Raw genomic sequence first — 26,860 nt, forward strand, 5'->3', positions numbered from 1 at the left:
ACATAACAAAATAATTTTCAATCATTTATAGTCACTCGGTATAATAAAAATTAATAATACAGGGCGACTTTTAATGAGTGAGACAAATTTAGTGGGTTGGCACTCCCAAATAATTGGTACGCCTAGTCATTTGTCAAAAAGGTGTCTGTTGATTCGCTTTCTAGGTTAAGATTCTAGAAATACATAATGACAATTTGATTTATTTTGACTTTTGAATTGTCATTTGAATTTGACCTACCGAAAAAAAAAGAATTTCAATCATTAAAAGTCACCCAGCAATAGATTTAACAGATAAAAAACCAACAAGCATCGCCTACCAACATAAATTTACATTAAATAACCTTTTGTAAAGTTTACTTTTACGCCTGTCGTGTATACAACCCACAATACGAGTCGACAATTCACGTCCCACAACACATTCTCCATCCCAAACCAAATTATAAAATACGAAATCGTTTCGAGCTTCGACAACAAATATTTTATAATATGGATTTGTGACAATTACTGACATATTTCTTTTTTATGTTTGTCAACAGCCATATTAAAATGTATCTGTCAACTGAGAAAAAACTTATTATCAATCCGCACGAAAATATGTTATTAAAATTACAACTAACCTGTAGATACATAATTACAATGCGTTAATGAACCCAACTAAAGCAATTAAAACACAAAAGAAACAATTAAAAACCAGACGACGGGGATAAAACCAAAAAGACCAATGCAACAAGCCCATTACTAAGAAATAAGCAAATACTAAATACTTAAATCAAGTCACATCCAGTTTCTTTGGAATAAGTTTTAAAATGTCTAGTTTTCGGTTTCAAATTTATTGTAAGTAATCATTTATAATACCACGAATAGTTCAAATTATGTCAATTATTTTTCAAACTGGTCACGAATTATCAATTGTGCTTGGGAATGAATCCACGAGTGCGTCAGCACGAGTGAGATTCCTAAGCACAATGAATGAGTGAAAAATAGTCTACATAATTTGGACTACGAGTTGTATTCGGAGGACTACTCCATGAACCAACTTTGGCAATTTGGCAGCAAATCGGAAGAAGAAATTAACGCAGAAATCGAAGAAAATGTTTCCAACAACACAAAAAAGACACGTGAGTCCGTTTGGAAGCAATTCTTAAGGCTGCATTCATTTGGTAGTGGTATTACCGATACAATTTCCACAAGTGGGAATATTCGGTTCAATTTTTTGAAACCATGGTAACAAATGTGTAAAATCGTGTTTTTATTGGTTCATGTTTAACAAATGACAGGTGAATGGAATAGTCAAAAAATATTACGTAACTAACAATCATAAGTTGCCATTGTGATATTGCATACGTGGGGTAATTAAAAGCTGTCCACTCTCCACTCTCAAACTGTATTGTGTATGTTTGGGGAAAAATCTATAATCTATAAAAGTGAGATCATAATATGTAAACATGAAACCAGAAGTATATTTTATATGAAGCGCAACACAACTGTACCTCACAAAAGTACAAAAATTAATTATTTGCCACTGCGGAGATGAAATTTAGATTAAAGCTGCCAACCAAATAAACCGGAAAGTACTACATAAAATGTAGTTCTGCAACTTACCCGTAAGTAAATTTGTATAACGAATTGCTTTTAATGTTTTAATTATATCGCCATGATTTATTGAGAGATAAAATTTTCCAAAATGGCAGATAAAAATCATTTTTCTTATCTTTTAAAGTGATCTTTTGAAATGTGTTGGTATCTATCACTGTCACATTCAAGTTGACATACGCAATTAATATAATTTTATAAATAGTGTTGACTGACGGACAATTGATGTTTCGTCTGTCTTGTACTTCTCCAAGAAAGGTAATTCAAGTATCACAACGTGTCAACTCCACCAAACGCTAAACTCTTCTGTCAGATAAGAACGCGATTTTTTTCACAAGAGGGAGTAACAACTAATACCCGTTCACTTTGTATTGACCGTCAGTGGTGCAAATCGCACACACTTGGCATTAACTTTCATATGAGTTGTCATAGTAACAGGTCAGTCATTTGCACCACTGACGTTCAATACAAAGTGAACAGGTTTTAAATGGGGCAATGTCAACTCATGTTAGAAGATAATGAGAAAAATAATGAAAAAATTCTATAGCTCTTAAATTTGCATATATGGGAGGGCTCAAAAGGTGCAGCTTTGATCTCGTTTATTTTAAATATGTACAGGTTATTCTTCACAAGAGACTTCCGATGAAAATTTCGTGATACCGGGTGTATTATGAAAAATCTTTGGTGCTATAACTTCCTTAGTTTTTATCCGATTTTAATAAATGATACGTCAAACAAAATCGTTTTAGAAACACTATAGGGCGACATGCTATGATTTTTTTTTGACATAATATTTTTTGACAGACTGCAGCTAACTTTGTTTTTTTAAATTGCACTGTGTATTTTTTTATATTTATTCTGATAGATGTTTATCTTCTGAATACACAAACATTAAAATAAAAAAATCAAGTAACCATAATTTAAAATGAGAGAGGACCAATGAACGGTCAGGATCTGACAAAGACAGACTATGATCCTGATCGTTCATTGGTCCTGTCGAGGGTCTCTCTCATTTTCTAACAAATTTTCTACAAAATTTAGCATCGTGTCAAACAAGCTTAAGGCACATTCGACACCTTCCACTGACGCCCATTGCGGCGTTTAATAAAAATTCTGGTGGTATTTGTTCACATACTGCCACGAATCTTCTTACTAAATCATCTCTGTTATCGGCCGGAGTCAAATAGACATTGTCTTGAATGTCCATAGCTCTCTTAGTTACTTTGCAAAATTAGAATGCACTTTTATTACTGTTTAATGTGACTGCTTGATTTTTTTACATTTTTACCTAGTATTTTAATGAATGACTACCTACTTAAAAACATAGGTACTGCTAAGCTGTTTCGCGAATTTTGGGGCAAGTATAACAAAATGAACCCAAGGAAGGACGGATGATAAATACCCACATTTTACAACAAAATTCCATTAAATTAATGATAATGTAGCCTGTTCACATATCAAAAATCCGTCACGTATTGTTAAACAATAAATATTTATATAATCCTACATAGTAAATTAATATAATTCCCTGAAAAGAGAAAAATTTGCTGAACAATAGTAATTATACACCAAGGTAGAGAAGACATTTTTTTAAGCCGAGGTAGTTTATTAAACTATAGAATAAAGAAGCGAGGCTTAAAATTGTCTTCTCTACCGTGGTGTATATATTATTTTTTTCACTACTAGATACGTTAAAACCCTTTCTAATAATAAAATAAAAAATTTGTTACACAGTCTAGAACTGGTTTACAAATCTATGAGGGGCATGGTGACCAACTCAATAGACCGGGACCAATGGCTTAACGTGACTTCCGAATCACGAGACAGAATATAGCCTTTTTTTTAATTATTTTTAAATTTCGCCCTGGGTCGGAATCGAACCCGCGACCCTCGCGTCCCTGAGCCGAAACGGACTCCCTTAGGCTATATTCTGCCTATTATTAATTAAATTATTTTTTCCACTACCAGTCTCAGAAGGCTTCATTATTGACTCTCGAACCGACCCCAGAAGAATGAACAGCCGTCACGTAGCAACGAAAGATTCTCGTTGATTTCATTGGTTAACGTAGACGATTTTCATAGCAACCCTTGAAAAATGAGAACTCGGATCGTCGCATCGGACAAAATAATTTAATTAATAATTATTATCCGAAAGGATTTTAACGTATCTAGTAGTGGAAAAAATAGTATACAGGGTCTCCCAGAACTGGCGGACCAAAATAACACGGTGAAATCATTATCTTCTGGCAATAGGAAAAATATTTTTAAAAATCCATCCTCATTGGATTTTAAAATAAGAACGTTTTTAATTGACCAATCGCGTGTAGGTATAAAATTACCTTAAAAAATTATATTGGTAACTATCGAAACAAATTTGATTGTTGCAAAGACATATAATTGAATATTATGTCATAATAAATTATTTCTGACAATTACAAAACTCATTAAAAACGCTTAATGTTTACTTCTTCAGAATATTTTGATATGCTTATCTTATATGGACAGTGTGATGAGAGTGCCACAGTTGCTGCTCAGGAGTACGCAGTTCGTTTTCCCAATAGGAAACATCCTAGCAGAAATACTATAACCTGAAAAATACTATAACCTAAAAACGTCCGTCATTGCACAAACAATGCGGATACCCAACAATGCATATGCATCATTTGAAATGTATCCATAGTTACAAATAAAGCAGGAAAACTAATTAATAGGTAACTTAACATCAACAACAGCATTGGTCAGTTTAAATTGCTTCTTTCCTAATCACTATTTAAGATAGATTTTTTTGAACATTTTTCCTATTATTCCCAGAAGATGATGAATTCACCGTATTATTTTGGTCCGCCAGTTCTGGGAGACCCTGTATAAACCACGGTGAAGAAGTCCCTTATAGCCTTCGCGCCTTAGAACCCTCGGCACGCCTCGGGCTCTAATCTTGGCGCTCTCTATAATCATGAACTTCTTCACCTTGGTTTATAATATACTATTGTCCGATGCGACGATCCGAGTTCTCATTTTTCAACGGTTGCTATAAAAATTGAAAATCGTCTGTTTACGTTAACCAATAAAATCAAAGAAAATCTTTCGTTGCTATTCTAGGTGACGGCTGTTCATTATTAACCACTGGTTAATAATGAAAAATTATTAACTAGTAGGAGAGAAATTCTACTTCTGGGTTCAGTTCGAGAGTCAATAATGACGCCTTCTAAGACTAGTAGTGAAAAAAAAATTATCAATTACCTTAGTATTAATAAGTGTGGTAGAATGAAAAAATGTAACCTAACTTTTCATTTTCCCCTAGATCAAAAGTTAACAGGTTGCCACATGTTAAAGTCAGTTGCGATACGATGAAATCAGTACAATCGTTTCTAATATAATAGTTGTAACAGGTGCTGTTATTTGTTTTTTTTTTTCGTAAAAACATATTAATTCTAAAATACGATTGCATCTTTCTTATCTTAACAGTAGCAAAAAATTGAAAAACAAAGATTTAATCCGAAAACTACTATTATGTTTGTAGTAAAAATCATAAACATCGATTAACCTGATAGAATTTGTGGACAATTTATATATTATTTCAAAGGTAACTGATATATTAGTTTATTTATAAGATATTTGTTGCATCGTAAGTATTATAGTATTGTTCCGTAGATAGTTCGATTATGAATTTATATCCTCGTTCTAGAAAAATTAAAAGATAATATTTGTTGAGTAGGTACACATCTCGTTAACCGTCTAACATTTAACCTTGATTTCATCTTCCACGAGGCAATTTTTATGTTATCCATTGTACATAAATACATACTTATAACAGAATGTCCCCAAAATAGAAGAGCCCATAGCTCCCTTATTTATTGAAGGATTTTAATTATTTATACACCAAATTAAATGGTTGTGAATAGGCTACAAAAAGACCTAATAAATTCACGTATAGCCTAAGGGCTACTTTGTCTTTAGGCACTTCAAGGCTAAACTGTCAAAATATTATTTTCAAATGGGAACACATACTTTTTTTTTAGTAATTCTGATAGAGATAGAGATTTTTATTCTGAAAACAAGAATGTACACACATATAAAAAATACAAAAAAAAAAAACAAACGCTATTATGATCTATGCTCAAATTGCACTCCATTTTGCGATAAACATTGGCGGCCTCTCTGCGCAATCCCATGTGTTATTATTTGTCATTTGTTTTTCCAGCTAACTTAATTTGGTTATTACACTGTAACGCAATGCATTTTGATAACAAGAGTTTCAATTGAAATGTTCATCAAGTTGACTTTGACTTTATTTTTTAGAAGACAACAACATCGTAAATTAAGTTGGTTAGACAAAGATTGCCAATTTGATGAACTTTTCAATTGAACACGTGTTAGCTTGTCGCTTGTGTGCTCGTGATTTGTTTCAAAAGTTAGTGCTATTTTTTTATGAGAGTTTAAACTTGTGATACATTGTTGTTTTCAGAATAAAAATCTCTATCAGAATTGCTAAAAAAAAGTATGTATGTATTCCAATTTGAAAATAAAATATTTTGACAGTTTAGCCTTGAATTCCTTGGAGCTATGAATTTAATAGGCCATCTGGTAGCCTATTCACAATTATTTAATTTGGTGTATAGATAATTAAAATGCTGAAATAAATAAGGGATGTATGGACTCATCTTCTTTTTTGGGGACCCTGTATATGAAAATCTAAACACACATCACTAGCATTTAACAAATCATTCACATGTTCTAGTTTGATTTATTTGAAAATCAACCAAGTAGATATCGAAAATTTGCAACACTGGATAAAAAAATTTAGACAATTTGTTATCTGTTAATCGAGTATTTATAGCATTTAGGCGCGTGTCACTAATTGAAAAAAAATCTGTTATATTAATTGTATTCTAATTTATAAGCCAAGTAGGCTTAAGATTATTTTCCTATGAATATTGCTCGACTTATTTACAAAAAAAGATAAAAAATTATCACATAACTTGGCAAATTGTTTTTTTGTAATCTGCCTCCATTTTGATACTCTAATAGATATATTAGCGAACGCGACGTCATCATCTGTGATGTCATAATAGCCATTATTAATTCACGGAACATTTTACGAAAATTTTTAAGTTGGCAAAGCTTGATGCGAAATTATCTTGTCATGCATGTCAGTTTAAATTAGAAAATGTGTCAAGAACAGGAAGTCAGTAGAAAAATTTGATCGTATTTTTAGCTATTCCCGTATTTCAAGGGGCGTACTATTCCGGACACGGAATCTTGGCCAACATTTTTTTGACATTTCTGAAAAAAATAATGTAAACCAACCATTAGTGTCATTAATAAGTGACAACTACAGCGTGATCAAAAAGGACTGTTTAAGTTGGCAGTATTGATTTTTACTTTCAAATGGTATAACTGGAGTAACTTCCGGTTGTTGACGACTTCACACTGACATTGACAGTTCAAATTGTTTCTTTGTACTGTTGATTTTTATACATACATAACCTACAATTTTGTCGCTGTTGATTTTACGTAAAATATCTGTCAAAAAACGTATCCGGTTGCAGTATTGCAAACAGCCGAACAACAAAATGCTCTTAATTGTATTGCCAACTTAAACAGTCCTTTTTGATCACCCGGTATTAAAAATCACTTTGAAGTTTTTCTTGTGACATCAAAAAAGCAGGGAAATGGCATTATCTGGTCAAAAGTTGGGTTATATTCAATAAAGGGCAGTTCACACATATTTGTCAGTTAAATGTCAGTTGTGGCCAAGATTTCATGTCCGGAATAGTACATGCAAGATTATCTTAATTATCTTCCACAAAAGGCGACTAGATCAAATTTTTACTTTTAAAATTAAGACATCACCAACCGTCACAAAAATCCCTAAATCGACTAAAGTAAATATATTTTTTTTAAACGGCAAATTACAAAAAATAGTATAAAAAAAACTCGCCTCATAAGACCTTGAAGGACTCATTCTTTAAAATAACTCGTGGCTACGCCACTCGTTTTTTCAACTTGAATTCGTGCTTCAAGACTGGTCTTATGAAACTTGTTTTTTAGTATACATACTATATTATAACAAATTTCACAACGAATTCGTATTACCGCAATCTGTTAAAAATTAAGAAATCGCCTTTTCTCCTGGACACGCTGCTAACATTGCACTGATAAACGGATTTAAAATAGAATATGCTAACCTTAAGGTCGAAAAACGAACTTATTTTGGTGAAGCCTTCGACTCAAGCTATCCGTGTGTTAAGCCATAATGCAATAACAATTTTGAGAATGACGTGAGTAGTAACATAGTTTGTTCAAGTTTACAGTACAATGTAAAGATAAATCAAAAGCAAGTACTTCACGAAGACAATAAGTTGACACAATAAACCACAAAATCGAAAAATATAAGTTAGGATGAAACAATGCAAGGTCATGCAAGAAGAAAATAATAATTATTTAATTTCAATGTCATTTGTGCTTGCCTGAAACCCAACTGCTACCATTTTTGAACAATACGTTGTAGCTTGATATTTTAAATGCGACAATGGAAACAATTAACTCACCCAAAATTTGAAAAAAATTGAAATTGTCGTCAAGTTTGATGGTGCTGCTCAGCAAATAATCAGTGCCATCTACCTCTCCGTCAGAAATGGATATTTCTCCAGGACTCGTAGAACAATATGAAGAAGGCATGCTGATAGGAATCGTAAATCACACCCCAACCCTAAACTTATTCCCTACACACGTGACCAATCATTTCCCTCAACGCCACTAAAATGACTAAGGAGCACCGTCACGAATGGCTTGGAGATATTTTGGTGGGAGATTGTTTATGTAGGAGAATCCTGCTTATCATTGAGATAACCATATTAAAGAATTGTTGAGATAGCTATTTTTGAAGTTGTAATGTTTTAATAATATATTATTGGGTTATGTAATTGCAATAACATGTTATTTTGGGCTCAGTTTTATCCGAGGGATACCAACACGTGTCTTTGGTGCACAGACACAGCAAGGGACCAACTTTTAAAAACATTAAAACAATTGTAAACTCCTAAATAAATTTCGTCTGTGGGTTGTTGCAGAAGCCCAACAATTATTCGACAATGAGCGGTATGGAAACGAGTGATGTTCATTGTTCTAAATTTCTATTTAATTTTCAACATCAATCGTGAACGTGAACAATATAATCTGTAGACATGTTTACAAGAACGTGAACTACAATAATTATAAAATTTCATCAACCTCTAATGTTTTGATCGAAAATTACTAATTAATCATCTTACCGGAACACAAGCTTTGTTGATGGAACTTTTGTCAACGTTCTTCGTGGGCGTAATATTTTACCGCCTTCTGTCTGATGTATGAAGATACAGTAACACAACACAAACAAGGAAATGCTGCTAAATATTTTTCCAAAAGTTCGATTGCATTATCTTGTGTAAATGAATTGAAAGGTTCAACAACAAACACGATATTTGAGGCGCTGATATCACCACCTTGTTTTTTAAATTTTGGATGAAATGTACATGAACACTAAAATTTGACATATGTACTTCTTAATGCAGATCTTTTGTAAACAAAATATGAAAAAAAAAGAGAGTGTGTCGTAAAGACGCACGATAGAAGTGAAACTTTTGTATTACAGGGAAATCAGAATATTGTAAATTATCACTGATAGGTGCAAGAGGAGGTGGCTGAGCCGAGGTGCTAGTTGCTGGTTCATTGTCTTTATTATTTACACCGTCCAAACTAGCACGTATTCTACTCGTTTCTATTCTACCTCGTTCAATTTCAGATCTATTTTTTCTTTTTTTCACATTCTGAACTGTCACTTCACTCGTACGTTTTCTCTCACGCCACGCTCTTGTTCTTTCTGCGCCTGACTTAGGCATATTCACAATAAAATTGTATATTTTAATGAAGAAAATAAGTTATAAACAACGATAACACTAAACAATATCGAAATGCGTAACTCATTGTTCATTTTTAAGCCTCCAAATTTAAAGAGAGGACATTTTCGATAAATGCCGTGAGTGTGACAAAGGCAGAAGTATACACAATTTTAAGGGATATTTGTATCGTGTCAAACAGATTAACTTACGTGAGATGGAAATATTGGCGCAAGCGTTGTGCGAGACAGTGTTTACCCCCACCACTTTTCGTCACACAAAAAGGTTGCCGATCAGAATTTCAAAACCCTCCCATAAAAAGTTTCACTTCAAAAATAAATTAGTTTTATTATTGGAAATTAATTGGAAATGTGTAGGTATTATACATACGCAGATTGGTATCAAAAGTTTTGCGACATAGGTATAGTTGACTCAAGTTGCAAAAAACCACTTGTCATTTGCAACAGCATTTTTTTCATATTTTTGAACCAAATAGAGGCACAAAGGGACCAGAAAATCATAGTTTGGGTTGAATATTTTCCATATAAGTACAGTTTTAAAGTAATTTCAAATGACTAATGCCATAAAAGTGCTGTTGCAAATGCAAAGTGGTTTTTTTGCAACTTGCGTCAACTTTAATTGTATTTACTATAAGCTCTTAAAATCCATATCATTAAGAAATCGCCTAACATATGGCATATCGTTGGATTCAGAAAAATAATCTCTTTCAAAATGAGTATAAAAAAATATACCAAGCTTTCTAAAAAAAGAAAGTTGATTATCATCTGACCTTGAATTACTTTTTTAGTCTATGTTGTGCTTATAGTGCTTTTAAAGTGATTTATTCCAGTTTTTGTTTTATTTAAATCTATCCATAAATAACGGAGATACGGCTAGCGGCGTTTTTTAGGACGGACCCTGTATAAGTTGTGCCAAAACCAAGTAACCACCAAAACTGCATTCTACCCAGAAAAACAACCGCCAACGTTGTGTAATTAGATTTGATTTTTTTTTAGTTTTTTTTTTTTAGTACACAGGGTAATTTTGTTTTCACCAACTTAATTCAACAGGTGGTGGTTATTTGATTTTGACACGACCAATATCTATAAATTCAGCTTACATGTCGCTATGGAAATGACTAAATAAAACAATTCACTTTGTAAATAATCGTAAAAATGTCGAAAGAGAGTTGTAGTGAAAGTGACGTCTTAGTTTCGTGTATTGTATTCCTCCAATAAAAAGTTATAAATTCCGCAATTTCTGATTTCATACTAAACGCGAGTCTTACATGAAATTGTATGATTTGTATTAAATATTAAAATGACGTTTACTTTAACGGCCGTCGTTAAAAGAAACGACCGGGAAATTGGATTTCCCGGCCTGTTTTAGGTATGCGAAGTCCTCGTTTCGCGTACGGTTGCACAAAATTTTTTTAAGTTAATGAAAATTAAAAATTATTTGACGAACCAATAGGGAGGTCGCATTTCGTTGCAGGATTTCGTAAATGGTGCGCGCAACCGCCTACCAGGAAAAAATATACTATAGTGAGTCTCACTGAGTTTCTCCGTTAATCACCTATTAAGGGCCAGTTGTTCAGTGCTTGGTTAACCAAAAAATTCTTTGGTTACCAACCAATTTCTTGGTTACAGGTTTTTCAGTCAATTTTCGTCCCTTAACCGTGGTTAAGTTAAACAAAATTTTAACCGACCGAAGAGGGCTCGGTTAACCGGTGGCGTTTGCGCAGCCCGCAGTATTGTCAATGGTCATCAATGTCATCATAACATCAGCTGTGCTTGTGGTTTGCACGTGCACGTGGTTTCTTGCAAATAGTTGGAAGATTTCTAGCTTATTTAGCAATTTTTGAGTTGCGATTAATTGTGAAAAAATAGAAAAGGGTGGTCGGTCCAAAAACTTTTCTACCAATGAAATAAATTTATTGGTGATGTTGGACTCCAACAAAAAAGTTGTCGAGTTAAAAAAAACAGGGACTGCAACCAACAAAGAGAAAGCAAAAATGTGGAAAAAAAATTGTTCTTTCGTTTAATTCACAAACAACAGAAGGCATTAATCGGGATGCAAAAGTGTTAAAAGAAAAGTGGACCAATTGGTATTATGTTGGATATTTCCACAAATTTCCTCCAGTAACAGAACAACCGTGTTTTTGGAAAGTCTAAATCTAATGTAAAATTCTTCGTCGTTCCAATATTCTAAATGATTCCTTCTAATTTGCAGTCGAGAATTTTTACGAATTCTTCCCAAATTAACCACAAAACACCAAATTAACACAATTGTCAGCTGAGCTATTTACGCCTCGAATTTCAAATTTTTAATCTGAAAATCTAATACGCACGTGATTGCGCACAAGCAATGTTACCAATGTTACGAAAATAATGGTTACTTAACCAACATTTATCTAACCAAATGTTTGGTACTGAAAAACGGCATCTCGGTTAAAATATTGGTTAACTTTTAACCACTGTTACTTTACCCTAACCGGAAAGTTATCCATTGAACAACTGGCTATTGTAATTTTATCCATTTATTCCACGGAAATTAGACGCCAGATGTAATAATAGCTATTTATGCGCCAAGGGCGTTACAACGATGATTACGCCCGGAGAACGATAAATCCAGCTCGAGGGCTTTAGCCCGAGAGATGGATATCGTTCGATGGGCGTAATCATTCGGTGACGCCGTGGTGCATACAAGATTTTATTTTTCACTATACGTGTTCTTAAAAAAAAAAAAATTGGAATCTTTGCAATTATGAATTGATGAGGGCGTTATGAATTAATTACACCCGCTTATTCTTATTACGCCCTGTTTTATTCCCCGGTTGTTATGGACATGTTTACGTATTTCGTATCCTAGGAGTTATCATGCAATTATACTAAAGTGAAAAATAAAAAAAAAAATTGCTCGAAAAATATAAAAAAACAAGTTCCAATGTAATTTTGATTGGTTAATACAGGGTCATTATAAAATATTGTACCATCATAGTAGGCGTTGGTGGCTCAGTTGAATGAGCCGCAAGCTTCATAACATGAGTGAGACTAATATCGCCGATAGGTGGCGCTCCTGGTAGTGGAAATCTGTCTATTAGTTTGTCTAACGTTGCGAGGCTGCGGCACATCCAAAATTTGTGTGGGTTTTCAACGCCAACTACGATGGTACAATATTTTATAATGACGCTGTAGTGCAGGGACACTATTTTTAGTTTCACAAAGACTCACATGATACCAAAGTAGAAAAATATTTGTGTATTTTGTCAGAATGCAAATTAATTTGTACTTATACAAAAGGGTGACAATAATAATTCTTTACTAACAATAACTGAAAATTTCTCAAATGATATTGGCATGAGTTTTGGAATTGATAAGTGTAAAACACAATCAATATGTCGCGGTCATTACGAAAATTTAGAATATATAACTAAAGAAGGAGAAATCATTAAAAATTTAAATAAAGGAGAATTTTATAAATATTTAGGTATTAATCAATCAAATCATATTCAACATTCAATTATAAAAGAAAATTTAGAAAAACAATTTTATTTAAGAATTAAATCTATTTTAAAATCAAAATTAAACGGTAATAATTTAATTAAAGCAGTTAATACATATGCTGTTCCATTACTGACCTATTCTTTTGGTGTTATAAAATGGTCAAAAACTAATTTACAGAATATAAATATTCAAACTAGAGTTCTCTTTACAAAATTTTGTAAACATCACCCCAAATCTGCTATTGAAAGATTTAATTTACCACGCGAAAATGGTGGTAGGGGTTTTTCAAATCTACAAATTCTACAACATAATCAAATTGCTTCACTAAAAAATTATTTTCTCAATAGAGCTCGTGATAACACTTTTGTTAATGCTTTGGTTTCAGCGGATAAAGGTTACACACCTTTAAATTTAAGTGATAATGTAATTTCAGATATTGTTGAGCCAAATATACCTGACATTATAGCAAATATAAAACAAAAGTCTTTACATGGGAGATATTTTAAAGAACTAGAACAACCAGAAATTAATATTCAAGCTTCTCATGCATGGCTTAAAAAATCAAATATTCATCCTGAGACAGGGTTTTATATTTGCAATACAAGATCGTGTTATAAATACAAGAAATTATAAAAAACACATATGCGGATTACAATCGATCATTGATAAATGTAGGATTTGCGGAACTGAAGGGGAAACCATTGAACACATAATTTCTTCTTGCACCGTTTTGGCTCAAAGCGAATATAAAAAACGTCATGATATATTCGCAAAAATTATACACATGAATTTAGCAGTTAAATTCAACTTATTAAAGGATACACAACCACATTATATTTATAAACCCGAAAGTTGTTTGGAAAATGACAATTACAAATTATATTTTGATCGTACAGTTTTAACCGACATTCATATTCAGCATAACAGACCAGACATTATTATTTTAAATAAACAACAAAAGCAAGCATATCTTTTAGATATAGCTGTTCCAAATTCACACAATATAACACAGACATATAATACAAAAATTAATAAATATTTAGAACTCTCCGTTGCTATGAGAAATCTTTGGTGTTTAGAAAAAATTTCGATTTTACCATTTATAATTTCAGCAACAGGAATAGTACCGCAATCTCTTTTTAAAAATTTAAAAATTTTGGACTTAGACAACAAATTGGTGGTTGAAATTCAAAAAGGTATATTATATATATAGTATATATACTCATGTCATATCGTGAGGAAATTCCTTAACATTGACACAGAACATAAAACACAAAAAAGTCAAAATGTGGAGGCGAGACGCCGGTAATTATGTTGATAAGCACTGCACTATTACTTGATAGTATTATCCGTAATAGTGTATGTACTCCGGCAAAATTGCCGTGCCGCCGGGTGGAGGTGGGATAGTATGTACTTATAGTTTTGTTTTTCAAAAAATCCAAAACTGCTGTGTAGGTTATGCTGGTGGAATATCCATTATTTGCCAAATATTAAAAGACCTGGACAATGACGAAGTAATTTTTTAAATTTACTGATAATCCCTAGCAAGCAGCCTTCCACAAATCAGGAAGTAATAACAATGGTCAATAACAATCAACTTGCAATCACTACGCTGTCAATCAAATCTCTACCTGAAAAAACATATGTATACCTAACCATATTTCCACTCAGTAGATACGTACTGATGATTTACGAAACATCATAACAAACAGTAAATAGTAGTTTATTTAACGAGTTTGTGTGTAAATTGGGCCTTTTTTGGCATGAGTGGGTTTCACTTGCGTTTTAAACTGACCCACTCATGCCAAAAAAGGCCCAATTACACACGAACGAGTTGAATACAACGTTTTTTTGTTTGACGAGCCCCTTAAAGGCTCCAAGTCGCTTAAAATCTTTAAAATTACTTTCGTTTTGACAAGTTGTGACATTTATCAAAATCCGTTCACACAGGAGAAAATTCTCAAATTCTGACAGTGTCGAACAAAAAACCAAGTTTTATCTCCTATAAGTGCCGATTCTCACTTGTCAATTATCATCACACATTTTGACTGATTCAGCTTAATGAAATTGAAAAATAGTAATTGTTCATTTATTCCCATTTAGTTTTCAATTTACGATTGATTGATTTATCGATTTAAAAATATTCCATGACTGTACAATTTGGAGTGATAACAAAGAATTCTTGGAAAAAAACCTGACGTGAATAATTTCAAAAGACGTGATAGATAAAAATCAATTTTGAAACTTTACAACTATCAAGCAATCATAATTTTTCTGCCACCGTATAGAGAACAATTCTTTATTTTCGATAAAGTGTAGACCATTTTCGCAGGGTTTTAATTGTTAAAAAAGTCTTCAAATTGGATTTAATGAATTGTTATTTAAGACTCGGATCATTTAGGATGTACAATTGCGGACAAAGAATACTGGTAGGTATAGTAACATACTGTACCAGTACAATGGGTTGCAAAAAAAAACGGGAAACAAAAATATTTCTAATGTAAATTTGATTTGACCATTTGTCAATTAATTGTCTATTTGACAATAACTATCAAATAATTTTAAAAAATGTCATTGAATTTTGACGTTGATTATAACCTATCTCCCGTAAGAAGGTTTCACACTATGAAAAAATGGTAAAAATGTGTCAATTTTATTCTAACAGTTCCCGTTTTTTTTTTGCAACCAACTGTACCTAATATATTGCTATACAACTGTATGTATTCTTTGTCCGCGATCGTACCTACCATAAACCTAAAACTAGGTGAATATATCTGACTCAGTCTTGGAAAATGGTGAATAAATTCTGTACCTCTATGTATGTAGATAACCTTTCCTTTCCCAATTTAAAAATAAAGTATTTCGTGTTACAGCGTCAACCAATTTATACCGAAAGAAGAGATAACACGAATCCTAATTTAATTTAGTTTAATTTCAACGGACTAAACACGTAAGTATAGAGTCTTAGTTTTGCGATTTTTCAAATCTTAACTCAGCATCTACGGTCGTGAAATATTTATTTTAAGTTAATATTTAAATAAAGATGGATGTTTAAAAACATTTCTCTTCTTATCGTTTGACCACATTAACATTTAAAAAAAATCCCGTTAAATAAAAAGACACAATAAGTGTTCTATATCGCTTCTAATTTTGTGAAATCATTATGATAAAAATTATTTTTATGTTCAATTAAAATAACAGTCAAATTTGCATGACTCACCGTTGTTTTACGTATAATAAGTATATTGCAACAACTTAATCTTCTTGCCTCCAATATTTTCATATCAGCTATCAATTGCCAATTGACATTTCAAACAATTATAAAAGAAATAACAGAATAATTTAAAGATTTCTTATCTCAAGCCACTAGAAAAATTACGTATAATACAATGGCACTAGACGCAATTTTATTGTCTTTATCGAAAAACATTTATTTTAAATCCACACAAAGAAGAATAAATACATCTCGAAGCCGTAAGTAACAACATCGAATGCTATTACTTTCGTCAATCTACCACAAACGCTAACGGAAAAGTGTAAAGTGATTTGAACATGAAACTAGATAAATCAGCACTTTGTTTCAAAATTGTTACTTTTACAAATGATAAGAACAGGTCCAAGTATATTTGGTTGTTTTGGTTCGTTATTGAAGAAATTGTGTCAACTGACAACGATTTGATCGCGGATTAAACTTTTTCAATGGAGACATTTGGTCACAAAGATAACAATAAAGTGGAGCCTCCAGTAACACTTTGAGAATTTCTACCGACATTTTTCTCAAAAAAAATATAAAATGCATCATATTATCAATTTATTTCACGCAAAACATGTTTACGACGACTTATAAATAAGCTTGCTTATTAAAATAAAAGTCGTTTTTTACGTGTGCAGTAATTCCTGTTAACATAACAACACTAATATCAGAGCTAATATACCTATATATTAAATTCCGTCGTTAAAAAGGTGAGTGTGTCGACATCTATCTTTGACAGATTTAAAAAGTATCATGTTACATTGAAGTAATTAATCTTGTTAGGCGCGCTTATCGAGAAAAGGGTCAAAAAAGTATAGCAGTGATAAGCCGATTGATAGAAATTTTGAAAGAGATGTATGATTGTCTACTTAAGTTATAAGAATCAAATAGGTTATCGTCGGTCTGAGACCTTCCACAGACCCCGGATGCGGCGTTTTTTTTTGTTTTTGATATATTTCATTGTTTCAAAAAACGAGAGCAAGTAACCTGTTGTACAGACCAGTTTTATGAGATTACTAAAAAACTCAAAGCTTTCTATTTCTATTGATTTGTAATAGAGTTAATATCGGCAACTCGCAAAACACTTGCGTTGACACATTACACGAATTCCCAACGAAAATGGAGTATTTTGGCGGTTTTGGATACATCACTGGAAAAATTCATGACAAACTGTATACAGAAAATTCCGTATTTTCGATAAAAGTGTCACGACCCCCTTATCTTTCTGTGTAAATAATAACATTTCGAGATAACTTCATTAGTCAGATAAACTGAAGAACAAATCGTTAACTTCCCATAAGGAAAAGGTCTGTGAGGTACGTCGAGCTAACAACAGTAAGAACTAAGACAGGCAAACATAATTTGCGATAACAAAATCGATAAGGTCGTGTTGAAATATGGGTTTTTGAAAGTGATTTAAAAATAGAACGGACATTTTGTCCGAATTGATAATATTTATTCGGCGTTGGACGTATTGATCTGGCGTGATCTACGATCTACTGATTTGATTTATTTTAATCGGTGTTGGTAAATCGTGCGGCGTGCATATTGGGAAAAAATGTTAAAGTAAAAAAAATTGTTTATCCTACCAGTAGAGGGCGATGTGTTGAGGTTATTAGCATTGTGTACGATGACGGTATTGTCGAGTGTCAAAATCACCTGTTGCTCCTCCATGTCGAGTCCTTGGAAAAGAGCCAAAGGTCATGAGGAATTCCTCGGCACCCACAATTTCTAAGTAGCCTAATAGAACTGAACGTAATTGACCCTATCGATGTAATCGTCCTTCATAATTTTACGACATCTTTGTCATTTGTCGCATTTAAATATTGTAAGTTTAAACGAAACGGATGGAAAAAAACATGTCTGTGATTGTACTACACGTCAGACATGCGCGCCATGCGAATCGACTTATCATTTCCAGTTTTATCAACAAGTGGCTATGACACTTCTTTTTGTTTTTACACAACATCTTGGACACGGATTCTTGCTTTTTTGTCACATTTGTCACGCATTTGTACAAGTGAAATATGTTAGTTTGGCTACCGTCGAACAATAGCTAGTCGGGTTAACACGATTTAGTTTTGGTAAAACTTATCGTTTAAGAAAATAAAATGCATTCTTCGAGTAAATACCAATAATTTTTATTGCGTAATGACTTGCAAATAGGTACAACTGTCACTGATTTGATTAAAATGGATGAATTTTCGGTTCGGTTTGATCGATAGAGTTCCATCTTGGCAAAAAATTCTTCAGCCTTGTTTACAGTGATGTGTAAATACACATTTCTTGTTTGTAGTAATGTAATTAAAAAGATTCAGTATTGTTAACAGATAGCACAAACCTAATTAAAATTATAAAATTCATAATGGAAGGAAAAACAAAAATTCAGTGTTAAATCATTTTTTCTGCTGTATTATGAACTTATTTTCAGATTTTTCGCTTTTTTTCTTCTTTCCATTTTAAATAAACAAACTGTAGTAAAAAATTTATTAAGAGCATTATATCATGTAAAAGAAGAAAATTTGAGATCGAGCCAGTCTTGAAAACGTCCGTGATTGACCTGCACTGATAATTAATTGTCAAATAAAATGAGAAACAAAGAACAAACGGCTGAAATATAACCTTCCAAATCAATTAAATTTTAAATGAATTTGAAGGCAAAATTTTCTCCGTTTGTTTCAATCAATTCAAATCAATATTGGTACAAACGAGTAAATATACAACTATCATTGCTAATATTGATTTAGTTTTCAAAAATTATCTTTGATATCCATCCTTGAAGTACAAGAAATATATGTAATGTGTACATTTTGGCAAATTGATCAAAAATGTAGGTCACAGGTTTTATAACCGAATATCCAAAAGTAAGAAATAATATCCAACGTTGCTGAAGTCGAAACAGTGTACAGATTTTCAAAACAGTGTACAAATTTTCAAAACAGTGTACAGATTTTTGTTAATATGTAACGTGCGAAGTGATCCGGTGCATTGTGAGTATTTTTCTCTTCGAAACAAGCCCAGCTTGTAACTTCACCTATTTCACTTTACTCAAAATTGTTGCAATCGAGAAGGCCAATCGGGGCATCTGCGTAACAAACAACTAAGATCATTTTATCTTCGAGAAGATTTTAAACTGAACCTGAATCAGAACATTTCTATTGACTTGAAATAATCCAGAACCCGACATGTTAATCGGCTTCTGAGCTTTCATCATCCAGAAAACGATAAATTTTCGAATCTGCAAACTCGTCGTGTTTTGCCAGTCGATGTTGTAAATGTTGTCTTTGAAAATTTCTGCCTGAAATGCCATTTCATTCATTAAATTAGACGTAAGTGTGATATTACTTCTTCTTCAACAATACTCGAGGGTAGGAAGATCAAAGCACCCAACAAACTTGCAATTAAAATGTAAACCACGCTCCTCAGAATCTGAGTCAGATTTGATGACCTACGAATTCAAGACAAATAAATAAAATAAGCACTATTTCTGAACTCTGGCTTACTCATTGTTAATGATGAAGAATTGTATGCAGACGCCCCCGGTGTTAATTAAATACTGGCAGACAAAGTATTCCGAAAAAAAATTATTTAATTTCTTGTGCACTCTAAAACATGGAAATAAAAAAAGAATCATATAGGCATTTATGTGCATTTACTTTAATAAGAAATTATGATGGCTGGTACACCTTTTCAATTTTGCCAACCACACTTCTTCATTACCTCTTCCACCAGCTATGTCTTCATTTAGGGTGTGGATAGTTTTGTTCAAGAGATTGAATTGTATTTTAAATTCTACACACATGCACAAGAAGAAAGCGTCAAATACTCCAAGAAAGAGGATCGCTTCCACGTAAAAGAGCATTTCCAAAGTATAAAGAAAGATTATCATGTACTCGCTGTCTATTGGGATCCAGCAAGCATCTGGCAACACCGAGTTAGCAACAAGAAATGGCGTACAAAAATGAAACACAAGAGAAAATATGCTGGCAAACCAAAGTTTTCTTATCAACGACACAGCAAATGCCATTTGGGTGCGGAAGTTGTCTCCTTCAGTTTGTCCAAAGGTGTCGTAACTCCAGAAGTATGACCGATCGCGAATGATTTCTTCGTACAACGGTCCATGCATTAAAATGATTACTTTACGGGCGACGAGCTGGAAAATATTTACTGGAGCATTAATTTACACGTTAGAGAAACAGTACTTGTCCAAATGTAGACACCGCTTCGAAAACTTCAGCGATTTCGAAAATGTTGTTGTTCTTGTAGCGAATGTTAAATATGATCATAGTGTACAAGGTTAGCAATAAGGGCAGCAGGAGGTACACGGAGATCCATCGCCTGTAAGGCTCGGTAATTTGGCGTAGCCCACTTTTGTTGTAACAGTTGATAACAAAAAAGAAATGGTCTTCTCCTTTGTGCATTGCGATTTTCCTAAAAGTTCGAATCTTTTTCCAAACAAATTTAAAACAAATTATGTTGTTTTGTTTAAATTTGCTTTCACTTTAACATTAATTAACAAAATATTGTTGTGGAAATATGACGAGAAAAGGAAATTCATAATTGCTTGTTTCGTTCAGAAGTACATACTCCTAAGTAATATAATAATTAAATTTATCTAATCCCGTGGGATAAATGACACTTATCCCACTCATTTGAGTGGAATAAGGAACTTCATTACCGGACGCATTTCATTACTCCACTCAGTGGGATAAGTGAGCTTCATTACCCCACTCAGTGGGATAAGTAAGTCATTATTCCACTGAGTGGTGTAATGAAACTGGCGGAAATAAATAAGATTTACCTTTTTTTTTTTAATTCGGGGCGGTCTTAGATAAAATTTTGTACATAACACGTGGGCTAAAGCATATTACAGGAAACTCGTGTGATTACAGATGAACTCGGGCTAACGCCCTCGTCATCTGCAATCTTCACACTCGAATCCTGTAATATTGCTTTTATCCCACTAATTGTGTAAATAACTATTACCTTTTCTACAATAATTGTATTGATTATTCTCATGCATGTGTAACTTATTAGAGCTTTAAATACACACCTAGGGTAATTTCCGATAGGAAGATTGTTTAATAATATGGCATTATCTGAACGAAATGTTGGAACGTCTGAGAAGAAGGTCGGTGTGAAAGAATTGTTTTATTAGGTGTATTATGTGGTGAAAGTTTGAAAATTATTGGAACTTAATTCATAAATTATAACCGATAACTTCAGCCCAACAAATAGTAATTAGGGATAAATGTATTTAGATCAAGCAAATAATAATAGTAGTAAGTAGTTAATAATTCTTCAAGTTGCTGGGGTCGTGTAAATAACATGAAGACATAAATTTCGGAATAAATATTTATTTAGTTTGGTGTATAAAAATTAATAACAGCCAAGCCTCCAGCGACAGTTTTGATAGTTTGTGTATTTTTTAAGATTAAAATTTAATTGGAGGTAAATATAATATCGTGTTTTTTTTTAAGTTTCACCTCATAGTAGGCGTTGAAGAGTCGATTATGAACGCACTATACAGGTAACGGATCACGATCAGCTGTTTAAATCTTATGTTTTACACCAGCAATATGTTAACTAGCTCCGCCAATTGAACCATGCCGTAGTCATGGCCTATTCAATTTTTTTTTTCGAAAGCAGGGCACATAAATATAATACAATAAAACGTGTGGCGTACCTTTAACAGTACCTACCTACTAACAGCGATGGTAGAAATTAAAAAAAGCAAACACAAATTTTTATCGAAACTTCATGAAACAAGGTTGGGGTGGTAAATCACCATTTTTATCACTCGCATTTCGAAACTAGGATTCTGTCATGACCCTGAGTGTTTTGTGGTCTCGTGTGAAAATTAGTTTTTAAGTAAAATTCACATAAATGTCACAATTGACAAGTGACAGTTTATTAAGTTACGTCACGTGTTCGGAAATTTTGTTTTCCATAGCCGCTCTTTTATCTTTTTTTTGTATTGTATGGAGTTCTTTCAGACTCCATTATGACTGTATTCAGTTTTTTAATCACCTAGTTGGTTTTTCTTTCACATTTGCAAAACCGTAATTAATCTTAAATACATTTATAAACTAAATGAACAAATTTGGTTCTTTAGCGGTTAAACGAGGATATAATAATATCATTTAAAGCTTTAGCGGCATATTTCTAAAACGATTGCTAAAACTTTATGTATAAATCTTTGTTTAAAGTCTAAGATAGAATTACGAGCAATACATTTTGATCATCAGTGTAACTCATTGACATAAGGACAATTGCTCAGTCGAAAAACGGTCGTAACCTACGAGTATAACAGGTCGCGTATGACATTGATTTATTATTATCATCATGTTTTCTCTGTAAAATATAAAAAAAAACTTTTGACATTTCAAGATATAATTGACAAAGCATGCCATTTTTAAGTGATATTCACGCTCAAATGCTCGCGACCACAGATTTGTGAAAATAACTAAACTTCAATTTCGTTAATTTGCAGAATATAAAGAAATAGTTTTCTGATTAGCATAAACAGTAAATGTTGGGAACTTACATTTGATTTTATTAAATCCGTGGAGTTAAATTCGACTCACGAGAAAAGTCAGGGGTTAAGTTCTAATAAGATTGATCAAAAAATCACAATTTAATTATTTATATTAATAATTCTACAGTGCATTTTTTTTAACTGTTGCCATAGGGAATTGCATGGTAAAACTTATACCCCCTGTTAACTTTTGTTCTGATGAAAATATTCAAACCATTTTTGAAACAAAGTTGGAAGATTTTTTGGTAATTGTTCACTTTAACTACTTCTGGAATTTTCCTTGTGCAAATGCCTTTTTTTTTCTCTCTTGTTGTGTTTCAAGGTCGCTTCAAGGTCGCGCCAAGTCTTAGTATAACTAAATTCTTCAAAAATCCGTAAAAGCAAGACACAACCGTCGAGGATACAATCAACTGTTTTATAAATCGGAACCTTGGCAACGGCAAATGTGCTTACTCTGATGCTCTAATTTTGAGAAAGTTTAATTTAAATATTTAAAATAAAAAGTAAGTACCTAATAGAAACAGCTATACATATGAATACCTCTCACTGAAGTAAAGTATCGTTTCTTTCCTTGTACAAATACATAACTCTTTTATTCTCTTTAATCCTAACACATGTTCCATTTCAGTGGTGCAGAGCAATTTTACTACGACTTGGTACATTATTTAAACTTTATTAAAAATCTTATCACACTTTGAAAATAACTAATTTAGTTGGTTATATGGTTAGCCTTTCATTCTAATTTTTAAAATTTAATCAAATCTTGTTATTATTTTTGAGAAGCACAAAAATTTGTTTATAAATACTCTTCTTTGTACGAACCTTTAAACACGATTGAAAAAAATGCATTAGAGTTCTTAACCATTTATTAATTTTTAAGTAATTTTTAAAATCCTTTAGAAATACAATTTTCTTTTCTTCTTTGTTTTCATGCTGTTAATTATATCAATATACTTATTACAGTTATTTTAACATAAAATATGTAAAATTCAATGGGCCGTATCACGACACCGTTATTAAAGTTGGCGTAAAACGATATACAGGGTTATTTTAAATGATTGTAGTCGAAGCAGGCCACGCCCATGTTATGAAATTTTTGCCGCTTTCATGTGAACTAACAATTTTTGTCACTGTCACTGTCATTTTTTCGGTGAAAAGTGCGGTGATGAGAATTTAATTTAATTTTTTTTTTTAAATTAACGATTGAATCCAAAAATACTGAGTTGTTTTGCAACCAATTCTAAAAAGATTGAGTTGTTTTGCACTCAATTTTACAGTCAGTTTTTACGCCTACTTGGACTACAATCATTTATAATAACCCTGTAGATTTATAATCAGCCAGAAAGAGATGAATTCGTCACCATGGTAATTAAAGTCATGATTAAATTTAATAAGGGAGCTCTATATTTTGCAATTCTACCCGCTAAATTTATTACTAAACTATTCTAACTAAACTAACAATTCAGATTAAACTTTTTCTTTATTGTTTTCTGTTCTCATGATTTTGTTTAAACTTTACCTTAAACTGTGCTGTTTGTGTATATTTTTTAAAATAAAGTTTAAATCATGTTAGGAAATTTGGATATATTGTTGTTATTAAATAAATTACCGGACTTACTATAAGTATAATTCAAAAATTAGCATGTTACACTTACATCTGAGCCCCATACTGCTATTTATATATGTATTTTATTACTTATTTTGTCCTTGAACTCCTTTCTTATCACCGAACATCCAACGAAACCCTCTCCATTGATTTACTCTGCCGTCCCAAATATAGAAATATTACTGTTAACATTAATTAAATAAATCTAAACCCCTATTCTGTTTTTATTTATTTTCCTTAATAAAACACAACAAAATTTAATTTTAACTAACTTCACCCGATTCCTGAACATTTTTATTTTCGATTTATGAAATTTATTCCATTTGAGTCACGCCTTACGATACTGATAATTAAATTATTGTTAAACTGCTTAACAATAATGCTTATTACCTCGGCTTTTAGGTAAGACTAATTTTATTTCTCCATGTTCCAACTTGTGACGATAGTTTTTACTGTTGCTGCTGTAATATCTTGTGTAAATCATCCGCATCACTTACGTAAGTACAATGGATTTAATAATATCTGAACGTTACGACACAAATTTCTGTTCAGTTAGGAAGTTTCTCCAACACATTACATATTTCCAAAAAACACTATTTCCATCGTGCTTGCGTACTCAAAAGCAAAAATTCTGTTTTAAATACAAATTAAAACCGAATGGAAAAGAAATAAAAAACTACTGTTTCAATCGGCGATAATTTTCTTTATATTTGTTAGATTTATTTATTGCAAATACATCCAGTAAATTGAACATGTGCAGATGTACACGTCTCGTCTTCTAAATTTAAATTTACAATGATAACGAGTTAGACATCTTCTTGTCATTTTAAGCAAGTTCATTGTTTGCAGATACGAGAAATTTGTTTTGGCAACAATTATATCTCCAGTCTGTGTAAAATGATGGAAAGTTGCACAACCAAGATGAATGCAAAAACGGACGAACCAAAAGAAACCGGAAAAAATTGGTTTCAAATTCTTGCGATAATAAGCGGTAAGTTTTATATTTTGTTGTTAGTTGGAAGAATCACCTGACAAATGTAACTTCAGCTTGTGTGACTGGATTCATGAGCGGCCTTCTCTTCTCGTGGCCGTCCCCCTCGATCCCGAAAATAGTAAACGACAAAGACAACTACAACATATCCCCAAGTGAAGCATCGTACTTTAGCGTCTTACCTCCAATCAGTGCAATTGTTTCGTCTCTGCTCTTCACGAAGTTGAACGATTTGATCGGTCGAAAGTACACGCTGCTTTTAGTTTTTGTACCTCAAGTACTTTCGCTGATTCTCATCGCTGCAGCAAAATCCGTTTATGTTTTGTACATTTCCAGATTGATATCAGGACTAGCAGACGCTTGCGTTTACGCTTCTGTACCAATGTACATAGGTGAAACAGCAACCCCCCAAGTCCGAGGTGTGTGGGGAAACTTTTTGTCTTTCTCCATCTACTTTGGCCAACTGGTGGTGAATGTGGTAGGAAGCTACACGACAATCACCACATCCGCATGCATATGTCTGACGTTCCCTCTCGTTTTTATTTGCACATTTGTGTGGATGCCTGAAACGCCTTATTTTTACTTGATGAAAAATCGAGCAGACGATGCTAGAACGTCCCTTCGAAAGCTGCGACGCAAGCGAAATGTCGAAGACGAACTGGAGCAGCTTCGAGTGGACGTCGTGCGACAAATGTCTGAGCGTGGGACTTGGAAAGATGTTTTTGCGATCGAGAGCAACAGAAAAGCGATATATGCGGGGATCTTTCTGAGAACTTCGCAGCAATGTAGCGGCATTTCTGCTTTCATGGTCTACACCCAGTACATTTTTGCGAAAGCTGGCGGCAATTTGTCTGCCAGTAGTTCAGCCATAATCTTCACCGGCTTATGTTCGGTATTGAATGTGTGCGCGGGTTTCACGTTGGATAAGATTGGAAGGAAAAAATCGTATTTTTGGTCAACGTTAGCGTGCGGAGTTGTGTTGTTGTGCGAGTCAGTGTTCTTTTTTCTTGAGCAATTTTGTCCCAAGATTAATTTGACTGCTGTCAATTGGATACCGCTCCTAGGTATGATCCTGTATATGATATTCTATTCGTTTGGTCTGGGTATTGTACCCACTTTGATGCTCGGAGAGTTGTTCTCCACAAGCATCAAAACAAAAGGGCTAACTTTGCTGATGATGGTGTATAGTGTGTTAATTAGTTCCATCACTAAAATATTTTACTTTTTGGACGCGGAATTTGGATTATTTGCTCCCTTCTTGTTTTTTTCTGTCAGTTGTTTTATTTCGACCATTTTGGTGTTGTATTTTGTGCCAGAAACGAAAGGCAGGACGCTAGAACAGATTCAGCAAGATTTGAAAGGAGCCAATGAGAGAGATAGATAATGAATTGCTATAATATCTAGTATCGATTGTACAATAGTCCTCATTTTTAAATAAATATTTATGGTAAAAGATATGAAGTTTTATTTGAAATGTTTCTTTTAAATGAAGT

General features: G+C 32.9%; 3 protein-coding genes across 11 annotated transcripts in view; 1 reads left to right on the forward strand and 2 right to left on the reverse strand.

The window, feature by feature from the left end:
• Hnf4 (Hepatocyte nuclear factor 4) overlaps positions 1-18,035 on the reverse strand; it is a 49,011-nt gene extending 30,976 nt beyond the window's left edge. For 2 of the 5 annotated variants that reach the window (XM_069037655.1, XM_069037654.1), the window contains exon 1: positions 8,145-8,370. In XM_069037655.1, coding sequence (XP_068893756.1) covers positions 8,145-8,274 — 130 coding nt within the window. In that variant the 5' untranslated portion in view covers positions 8,275-8,370. Of the gene's footprint in view, positions 1-8,144; positions 8,371-17,821 lie in introns of those variants that run through there. The other 3 variants (XM_069037658.1, XM_069037657.1, XM_069037656.1) reach the window with 3 other exon arrangements.
• On the forward strand, positions 1,417-26,820 carry LOC138123117 (facilitated trehalose transporter Tret1-like). 4 transcript variants are annotated; one of them, XM_069037666.1, is made up of 3 exons: positions 1,417-1,604; positions 25,226-25,367; positions 25,424-26,820. In XM_069037666.1, exons 2-3 carry the CDS (start codon positions 25,274-25,276, stop codon positions 26,749-26,751), a joined length of 1,422 nt encoding a protein of 473 aa, XP_068893767.1. In that variant the 5' UTR covers positions 1,417-1,604; positions 25,226-25,273; the 3' UTR covers positions 26,752-26,820. The 4 variants fall into 4 exon arrangements, with proteins under 4 accessions (XP_068893767.1, XP_068893765.1, XP_068893766.1 ...); XM_069037664.1 differs by lacking the exon at positions 1,417-1,604 and adding an exon at positions 15,853-15,929; XM_069037665.1 differs by lacking the exon at positions 1,417-1,604 and adding an exon at positions 16,876-16,942.
• Positions 19,184-24,549, reverse strand: LOC138123122 (odorant receptor 7a-like). 2 transcript variants are annotated; one of them, XM_069037671.1, is made up of 7 exons: positions 24,426-24,549; positions 20,435-20,663; positions 19,889-20,385; positions 19,736-19,837; positions 19,578-19,680; positions 19,372-19,530; positions 19,184-19,317 (listed from the first exon to the last, which is right to left on the reverse strand). In XM_069037671.1, coding segments are annotated over exons 1-7 (1,143 nt in total). In that variant the 5' UTR covers positions 24,428-24,549; the 3' UTR covers positions 19,184-19,266. The 2 variants fall into 2 exon arrangements, with proteins under 2 accessions (XP_068893772.1, XP_068893773.1); XM_069037672.1 differs by lacking the exon at positions 24,426-24,549 and having other exon boundaries at positions 20,435-21,417.
• Positions 26,821-26,860: the final 40 nt, after the last annotated feature.

Source organism: Tenebrio molitor, chromosome 2, assembly GCF_963966145.1.
Source record: "Tenebrio molitor chromosome 2, icTenMoli1.1, whole genome shotgun sequence".
In the NCBI taxonomy this organism is placed as follows: domain Eukaryota; kingdom Metazoa; phylum Arthropoda; class Insecta; order Coleoptera; family Tenebrionidae; genus Tenebrio; species Tenebrio molitor.

Coding starts and splice junctions, on each gene's coding strand:
- LOC138123122 (XM_069037671.1), bottom strand. Junction 19,838..19,888: donor CATCATAATTTCTTATTAAA/GTAAATGCACAT, acceptor TCCATGTTTTAG/AGTGCACAAGAAATTAAATA. Junction 19,681..19,735: donor TTCTTCATCATTAACAATGA/GTAAGCCAGAGT, acceptor TTGAATTCGTAG/GTCATCAAATCTGACTCAGA.
- LOC138123117 (XM_069037666.1), top strand. CDS start 25,274: ATGATGGAAAGTTGCACAACCAAGATGAATGCAAAAACGGACGAACCA. Junction 25,368..25,423: donor AATTCTTGCGATAATAAGCG/GTAAGTTTTATA, acceptor ATGTAACTTCAG/CTTGTGTGACTGGATTCATG.